Raw genomic sequence first — 9,022 nt, 5'->3', positions numbered from 1 at the left:
AGAGGTTTGCTTGATACTCACCCTGCTCTGACAGCGACTGTGTTCACAATGAGAAGTTACTAATGTTGAAATGTACAGAAGCCAAGCTGCTTCCGCCACTCATTTCAACAAGAACAACTGAAGTAACAGTTATGAGAGAGACCACTTCCTTTGTCTGTTAAAAGAAAAAAGCCATTGTCTGTATTAATGGAGACTAAGTAAATAATACCCTTTACTTGGATTATAATGTTTAATTGTACACCTATTTATATATGTACAGGCCAATTTACTCATTTTTTGTTATGGTTATTGAAGCCTTGCAGGCAGTTCTCTTACGTCTTTGTGTTGTTGTTAACAGCAAACTAGGTCAAATGGAACCATTTCTCTTTTTTCTTGTAAAATGTGTTTGTAGTTTAGTTTATTTTAAAGATAAAACACCCTGTGTTTGATAGATTGTTTACATTTTTTATCTGTAATGTTTTGGTTGCCAAATATGTGAACGTTACTTTATTTTGGCACTCTTCGTTGAAAAATGACAAATGAGATGAAGACTCGGGCAACAACTTTATTTTGTATAATACTTGCAAATCAGTGTCCATATATTGGTCATTTATATAGTTTTATTTATCAACTTTTATACATCAAGCTTGATTTACGTCACAGCAAGATATTTATTATTTCCCTCACAAGAATTTATTATGGGCGTCCATCAAGACAAATAAATACTACATCATTAATTTGATACTGTAACTCGCTAAATTTCATATTTTTACGTCTTAATTTGCCAACCAAAACCAACTTTTTTAATATACGAATATGAACTCAAATATTACATTTCATTGAATTTAATATTCAATAAACAAAAAAGGAATTAAAACCATCAACCTATGTACACGATCATTATAAATTTACAATGATCCCTTACTCTGACATCTCTCCATCAGTGCATGTTTAAGTACTGAGCCCGTGTGTAGTTCAGGCCTGTGTGTAATGTGTGTTCTAACCACAGAGTGTAAATTGTAATTTCCCCTTGCGGGATACATTAATCTTTATCTTAATCTTAAACTGATCTATTTGTTATTTAAATGCAATCCCCCTGCTATAATGCATATTTGTGTTTTATTTATTTATGTTCTGACTGCCTGTCTTTGAATGTTGTTAAAATAAAAACAATAAAACTTGCTTATTTTTTTCGTTTTGAGCACCATATCCTACTTTTCTATACATTAGAGTTAGATTTTACGAGGAGTTCCTGAAGAATCCCTTGATTGGCACCGGATGCACCTGAGCGGAAACTCGACTGACGACAGGAGTTTTCAGAAAAGTTGCTAAATTGTTTGACTTCTGTTGGAAGCCTGGAATGAAAAGCAGGCGTCACCGTGCATGTTTCCAGTTGTAATGTTGCCACCTCTTGATTTCAGGTGAGTTTTTATTAAACATTTTTGTCCAAATGGTGTTGATAAACGCAAGCTAACTTTGCTAATTAGCTTAACTTCAATTAAGTGGTGGTCGTTTCCTCTGCCATGTTTTGCTAGCTTCTACCGTCTTAGTCTCCATGTTAACGCTTCACGAGGCGATTAATCTATCTAATTATTTAAGTATTTACAAAACGTTAGGAAATTATAGAAAAACGAAAGTGTGAATATGTTTATTTTATCCGACAGTGAAGATATTTGTGTGTGTGTGTGTGTGTGTGTGTGTGTGTGTGTGTGTGTGTGTGTGTGTGTGGTGTGTGTTTAAAAAAAGGAAAAAAAAGAAGAAAAAAAAAACAACCTGCAAAGACTTTTGGTTTTGTAACCACATTATTTCAAAAATAGTTTCTGGTTACATTTTTCAATCAACTACTCAATTCAATTTTGTTTATAGTATCAAATCATGAATTATCTCGAGACACTTTACAGATAGAGTAGGTCTAGACCACACTATAATTTATAAAGTCCCAACAAGTCTAGTAGCCTAATTCCCCCAAGAGCAAACAGTGTGACAGTGGCGAGGAAAATCTCTTTTAAGAAGAAACCTGGGCCAGACCAGGCTCTTGGTAGGCGGTGTGTGACGGTGCAGGTTGGTGGTGTGATGAACCGTACCAATAACTGTCACACTAAAGGTAATGGACCAGTGACTAGAAATAGTAGTTGTAGTAGTTCATGGTGTAGCTGGGCGTTACAGGACGTAGTAGGGCACCGCAGGGTGTAGTAGGGCATAGCAGGGTGTGGAACAGGACCACAGCTACACCTGCAACCATGATTTAGGTGCCACCCAAGGGGGCAACAGAAAACACAAGGGCTCTGGGGAATGAGATCCCCAGAGCTAGGTTAGTAAATAGCACTTCTGGAACATGGACGCACACAGATGGAAAGATAGAGCTCAGTGTGTTAAAGGAAGGAAGTCCCCCGGCAGTCTAAAACTATTACAGCATAAATAAGAGCTGGAGCAAGGCAAACTGAGCCAGTTCCAGACCTGAGCCAGTTCCAGACCTGAGCCAGTTCCAGACCTGAGCCAGTTCCAGACCTGAGCCAGTTCTATGAGGGCTGGTGGATGAGTCTGACAATTGTGAAGAGAAGCAGAGAAAAATGTTACAATTTTTAAGCACTAGAAATTAATACAGACTGTTATTCATGAATATAAAATGTATTCCTTTTTTATGATATGAACCAGGTCAGCTGTTAGAAAGTTGTTTAAGGCCATCGTTTAAAATTTGTAAAAAATCATTTGACAATTATTGTGCTAAGAAATAACTTTTGGAAATATTTAAGCTAAAGGAGATAAATGCTAGTGAAATTAGAAATACTGAATCAATTGAGCTTGTAAAATTGCTTCTCTGAATCTGTCGAGACAACTAGCCAATCATTTTAAACAACCCAGTACTAATTTAACATTTGAAAAGCAAGCAACCTGTTTGTTTTTTACTACAAAGACATTGATCAGAAGTGAAGGCAATGTAGAAATATACAGTTTGTCATTCATCTTCCTCTGTGTGCATGTTTCAGGTTTTTAGCTTGAAATGAATGAAAATGCGGAAGGGCACAGCAGGTGTGCGGACCAAGAGAGATCTCTCCCTGCTTCCACCTCCCCTCTGTCATCTTCCAGCTGCAGCTCCACCCAAACGTGGCTGCCATCTGACTGGCCTCTGGAGCCTTCCTGGACCAATGATCGTCAACAGGAGCAGGACCAGGGTTCTCGGCACCATTACGCCGAGACAGAGTCCAGTCCTGCGTCTCGTTTCTATGAGGAACTCTTCTGTAGCAGCCAGAGCTCCAACACCCTGGCTGGCACACTCATGACCTCCTCCCCGCCACAGAGCGATGTGGTGAAACGAAGTTCCCTGGGGAAACTGGACCGGAACCACACAAAATATTTTGTCCTGAGAGCAGGAAGTCACACCGGGCCGAGCCGACTCGAGTGGTACAAAAGCCAGAAGAAGTTCACTGCAATGGAGAAGTCTGCTGGTAAAGCTGCGCTGTATGGCTCAAGCAAGCAAGGGTTGGTTAAAGTAACTTCAACTAATTAAGTTTTTAAAGGAGCTTTACATTAGCGTGTCATCAGTTGTTTTTGTCCCCTTTCCCTTCATTCCTGTGCCTGTTCTTTACCTAATTGATTGGCATACACTACTTTAATGTCTGGAGTCAAATATTTTTGTTTTGATTTTGAGTAGTACCAAAACTGTATTTAACAGAAACAGCCCTGAAATCACCATTGCCAGACTCCATTTAAATAAACGGTACATGAAGTGTTTAAAGAGCCAGCACATTTTCAAATGTAAATGGGTGAGTTAAGTTTTTTTTATTTTTCCCAACCAAATCAAAGTAGTGATTGTAGAAAGACCAACCAAGATGGCTTTTCATAGTTTTTTGTTTGCCGAATTTTAAATGAAGTGTGTTTAACAAGGATACAATTGCAGTTTTTTTTTTGTTTTTTTTTTTTATAAATGGAGTCTGTTGGGTTATGCTAGAAATTTTGGGGTCTGCTTTATTTTAAGTGAAAGGAATCCTACTCTTTAACAAATGGGTCGATCTCTGTAGGGATCCTTTCCATAATGTTGTCAGACACTTAGAACAATAATCCAAGCATGTCAGTGGCAAAACAAGCACTTTAAGTGGACATAACTTTTAGGTGGGCATTAGGAAGATAATATTACATTGCAGCTACCAACTGCAGTGGTCTTGCGTTATTTTGGACCAGTTTCAAAAATGTGGTGTTCCCATCCATTCTTTTTATTTCCCAGGGTGATTTATCTGAGGTGCTGTCTTGGTGTGAGCCGGAGTAGCAGTTCCAGGAAGGGCCACACGGTGGTGCTGTATGCCAAGGATCAAACCATGGTGCTGGTGGTGGAGGACCAGTGGGAACAAGCAGAGTGGTATCTGGCCATCAAGAAACTGATGGAGGAAGAGCAGAAGGATGAAGAGCATGGAGAAGGGTTTGATGAAGAGGATGATGGGTATTGTACTCTGCCCCCTGTTGCATCCTTTAAAGAGGTCAGACCAGATTTTTTTTTTTTTCTTTTTTTTTTTTTTTGCTGTCACATGCAGTTGATTTAAAACATTTTTTGTTTGTTTACTGCCCTGCAAAAGAAGACATTTTGTAGAATGTAGTGATGTAAGACCTCTTGATACACAATAGTCTTGACAACCAAGTCAAAAATGAGGTGAAGTCAAATAAGAGCAATATGTTCTGGAAAGTTATCTTGATGATATTACAATTATATTCAACAAGGCATAATTGTATGAAAACTCATAAAATTTGCATATGGTGCAAAAGTTCATTCATTTCAGTAATTCAACTTAAAAGGTGAAACTAATATATAGACTCATTACATGCAAAGTGAGATATTTCAAGCCTTTATTTGATATCCTTTTGATGATTTTGGCATACAGCTTATGAAAACCCCAAATTCAAAATCTCCAAAAATTAGCATATTGTGCAAAAGTTCAGTATTGTACGCTCAAAGTATCACACTCTAATCAGCTAATTAATCCAAAACACCTGCAAAGGGTTCCTGAGCCTTTAATTGGTCTCTCATTCTGGTTCACCGGGGGGGGGGAACTGGTCTGTTCTCAGTCCAAAGTCCTCCTTTCTGATGAGAGCAAATTTTCCATCTCATTTGGAAACCAAGGTCCCAGAGTCTGGAGGAAGAATGGAGAGGCACACAATGCTTGAAGTCGAGTGTGAAGTTTCCACAGTCTGTGTTGGTTTGGGGAGCCATGTCATCTGCTGGTGTTGGTCCACTGTGCTTTAGTAAGTCCAGAGTCAGCGCAGCCGTCTACCAGGACATTTTAGAGTACTTTATGCTTCCTTCAGCAGACAAGCTTTATGGAGATGCTGACTTCATTTTTCAGCAGGACTTGGCACCTGCCCACATGGCCAAAAGTACCAAAACTTGGTTCAGTGACCATGGAATTACTTGCTTGATTGGCCCACAAACTCTCCTGACTTGAACCCCATAGAGAATATATGGGGCATTGCCAAGAGAAAGATGAAAGACATGAGACCGAACAATGCAGAAGAGCTGAAGGCCACTATTGTAGCATCCTGGTCTTCCATAACACCTCAGCAGGGCCACAGGCTGATAGCATCCATGCCACGCCGCATTGAGGGAGAAATTCATGCAAAAGGGGCCCAAACAAAGTACTGAGTACATATGCATGATTATACTTTTCAGAAGGCTGACATCTGTATTTAAAATCCCTTTTTTATGGATTTCATGTAATATACTAATTTTCTGAGATTTTGAATTTGGGGTTTTCATAAGCTGTATGCCATCAAAATGATATCAAATAAAGGCTTAAAATATCTCACTTTGCATGTAATGTGTCTATATATTAGTTTCACCTTTAAGTTGAATTACGAAATGAAGGAACTTTTGCACCATATGCTAATTTTGTCATTCATTTTAATAACCACTAAATGAAAATCCAGGGTAAGAGTTGGTGAGCAGTTAAAATCACAGAAGAACCAACTCATCCAAGTGTACATTTTAAATATTATACCTCAACTTAAACTTCCAGGCGGTGTTTACAAAAAATGTTAGTCCAACATTGGACATAAAATAATGAAAGCTTTAAAAAAAAGGAAAGAAATCCAAGTACTGCCAGGTCTTGATTGGTTTTAAATAGCTCTCCTCGATCTACACCCCCGCTCTTCTCATCTTTGTCTAAGGTGTGGCCCGTCACGGTGAAACCCAGAGGTCTGGGTTATTCAAAGTCCCTGTTGGGGGAGAGCCGGCTGTGCCTCACAGCTACGTCCCTCGTCTTGGTCAGAGTGGCGGCATGCAGTGACTTGCCGTCGGTAACGATACCTTTGCTGGGTGTTCGGCGCTTTGGCCACTTGGATGGTTCATTCTTCTTGGAGCTTGGCAGGTCGGCACAACATGGTCCTGGAGAGATCTGGATGGAAGCTAGGGACCAAGGTAATTCAGAATAAGATGTTCTAATTTTACTAATTTCTGCGATACCATGCTTTAGGACTGTTCCTCGTCTTTATGTCTGCTCTGTACAGGAAACCCAGCAATAGCCCAGCACATTCATGAGGTGGTTCGCGAGACGGTAAGGGCACTACGAGCTCTTCCCGACTTCAGCCGGTCACCAACCTCCAATCCCAATCAGCTTCAAAACCTTCAGGCCTCAAAACGCTGCCGAATCAAACACAGAGACAAACGGGTGAATGTTAGACCACTTGGTTCACGCCTGGCTTTGCCTCCCGGGAACCCTGAAATCCAGAAAAGTCCAACTAAATGTTGCCTCGAGCCCCGCAAACAACACAAAACCGAGCCTGAATCCGACCTGAGCCCCTTCAGACTTCATCAGAGCTCCATGTCTGAGACTGGCAGCTACATGGAAATGAAAACGGACCATCATCTCCCCATAAACGAAGGGAGAGATAACGACTGCAGAAGAACTGCCGTGGTGACAGGGGACCAGTGCGGCGTTGCAGCCAGCGGGATGGAGTGCTGGGAGCCAGGTGAGGAGCAGGGGCCGGGCTACATGATGATGTCTCCACAGAGAAGCCGCGGACGGTCTGTGCTGCCTCAGGATGACTATGTGACCATGGCAAGCCCACATAAACACAGCTGGCTAGCTTCCTCCTCCCCCTCCTCTTCCCCTCAGACGTCATTCAACAGGTGAGTTGAACTGTTAATTCTCAAATAATAATAATAATAATAATAATAATCTTTATTTGTAGAGCACTTTTCAAAAACAAGTTACAAAGTGCTTTAACAAGTACAACAAATACAAAAGCATAAGAACATTAAAAGACTGAAATACAGTTAAATATAAAATTATACAGTTAAATATAAAATTAAATTTTTATTATAAAATAAAAATAGGCGGCAGCAAGAACCAGGCCTTCGCTTGAGTCTGTTATCCAGTTGATGCAAACTCAACACTTCCTCCGTGTTGTCCTCATATCCATTTTCATATCCATCAATACGATAAGAATCCTGTCAGGCGATACACTTTACCATGAATGAAACTAAACATATCCTCCAGAATTTTCACGTTAAAAGTCTTGCAGCCTTCAAAAAATATCAGGGAGTCTTGATTTTTCTTACAGGTGGCTTAAAGAGAGGTCATTATCATGCAGGATTGTGACTTATGCATCAGTGTTTAATCCAGTTTGGCCTCTTTCTGTAGTCATCAAGTAGATTGGAAGAGTCATTTAAGCATATTAAAGTGGGGATTGTTTGACCTATCGAAGAGGAAAAAACAAAACTGACTCGACTAGCTATCTTCATACCTCTGACTGAATTAGTTGTATGATACAAAATATTGCAACATTAAAGGTTGACTACACATGCTAAATACAGGAAAACTGCATCTGTAAAGGAAAATACAAAAAGTAAACCCTTACCGACAGACTGAAAGATGCTTACACTACAAATAAAAGCGTTAGAATTGACAAAGGATATATTTAATGTAATTTAGACCACCACCTGTGTATTGTTTGGACTGAGCAAAATACAACCTTTTTTTTTTTTTTTTTTGTTTTATATATTCTTTCTGTAGCTCCACCTCTGAAAGCTGCTCTCCTCTGCACCCATCACATCATCAGACCAATGAGCACAGCAGGCCGCGCTGGCTGGTGACCTCAGTCAAACAGTCAGAAGCAGAAGCTGGCCAATCACAGATGAGCATCAGCTTCTCCACCCAACCACAGGATGATGCAAGGCAGGCGCGGACGTCAGCCAAGCAGAGACGGCTCCTGGCACCAACCTGGGCCACCTCGTCTCCTGTGAGGAGTGTTGATGGGTCCAGCGTGTTGACTCCGTTTGCTGCAAGTGGATCAGGCTGTACCAGGTCAATCCAGGCTAATCCAAACTCTGGTACTGGCCGGTCCAGCCAACTCCAAGCGGCATCACGCCAAATTGTTAGATACCGGCTTTCTTTGTGCCTGCCTTGTTGCCTGCAAGCTGAGGACAGACATTGAGTCTTTGTAAAAATTCTCAAGGTCTGTCCTCAGCTTTTGTAAAAATTCACTTTTGTTCTCATCAATAATCTCAACAATATCAACTATTTACTTAGTTCTGGTTCAGCAGCGGACGTTGTGGTTACTGTCCACAAAGAGTAAATCTAAAGCTGATTAAAGAAAAATTGATTTAAATTTTTCAGCGTTGTTACGTTGAATGAAATTCTTACATTGAATGAATACTACAGTATGTTTAAGAAAAAAAAGTTGTCTTTGACAATTTTAGTCCGTTATCTGTCTGTTAAAACACTTAATGTTTGGTTTCAGATAGCCACTTTTTGCCAGATAATGTTTCTCTTTTGGCTAAACAACACAGCACTTGAAGATGCTCAACTGTTATATGAAAAAATTAAAAGAATAAAGTCACAAGAATGCACATTTTCTTCTGCCCTTCATTGACAAGTTCAGACAGCTAAGAAGTATAAGACTTTGTGTGTTATATTTAATCAAAAGCAAATGTGTATTAATGAAGATACTGGGCATTGTGTCAATTCCTGTTGGGAAATCAAGCTAAATAATTGATCTTCAGAGTCAATATTATAATAATCTTGATTTCATTGTGGAGCATCGTGAGTAAACTTGT

The 9,022-nt window shown here is 39.9% G+C and overlaps 2 protein-coding genes across 3 annotated transcripts in view; one reads left to right on the top strand and one right to left on the bottom strand.

The window, feature by feature from the left end:
* Nucleotides 1-58, bottom strand: part of cyp4f3 (cytochrome P450, family 4, subfamily F, polypeptide 3) — a 7,660-nt gene extending 7,602 nt beyond the window's left edge. Inside the window, exon 1 of the mRNA XM_032506065.1 lies at nucleotides 1-58. This exon is cut by the window's left edge and continues 236 nt beyond it. The gene's annotated coding sequence lies outside the window, so the exon portion shown is untranslated.
* Nucleotides 59-1,264: 1,206 nt separating this feature from the next.
* LOC116673794 (insulin receptor substrate 2-A) lies at nucleotides 1,265-8,413 on the top strand. Of its 2 annotated transcripts, none has more exons than XM_032506062.1 (6): nucleotides 1,265-1,400; nucleotides 2,967-3,453; nucleotides 4,202-4,451; nucleotides 6,133-6,382; nucleotides 6,472-7,093; nucleotides 7,980-8,413. In XM_032506062.1, exons 2-6 carry the CDS (start codon nucleotides 2,981-2,983, stop codon nucleotides 8,398-8,400), a joined length of 2,016 nt encoding a protein of 671 aa, XP_032361953.1. In that variant the 5' UTR covers nucleotides 1,265-1,400; nucleotides 2,967-2,980; the 3' UTR covers nucleotides 8,401-8,413. The 2 variants fall into 2 exon arrangements, with proteins under 2 accessions (XP_032361953.1, XP_032361952.1); XM_032506061.1 differs by having other exon boundaries at nucleotides 2,967-3,459.
* The last annotated feature ends 609 nt before the right edge of the window (nucleotides 8,414-9,022 follow it).

The sequence above is a fragment of the Etheostoma spectabile genome, chromosome 24 (genome assembly GCF_008692095.1).
Source record: "Etheostoma spectabile isolate EspeVRDwgs_2016 chromosome 24, UIUC_Espe_1.0, whole genome shotgun sequence".
NCBI classification, from domain to species: domain Eukaryota; kingdom Metazoa; phylum Chordata; class Actinopteri; order Perciformes; family Percidae; genus Etheostoma; species Etheostoma spectabile.
Note: the sequence above shows the minus strand (reverse complement) of the source record. Positions and strands in the feature narration are given on the sequence as shown.

Bases quoted from the DNA above. Each gene is read 5' to 3' on its own strand.
- LOC116673794 (XM_032506061.1), top strand. From the start codon at position 2,981: ATGAATGAAAATGCGGAAGGGCACAGCAGGTGTGCGGACCAAGAGAGA. The intron at 4,452-6,132 runs GTCAGACCAGAT...TCTTTGTCTAAG, and splicing joins CTGTTGCATCCTTTAAAGAG to GTGTGGCCCGTCACGGTGAA. The intron at 7,094-7,979 runs GTGAGTTGAACT...TTCTTTCTGTAG, and splicing joins CCTCAGACGTCATTCAACAG to CTCCACCTCTGAAAGCTGCT.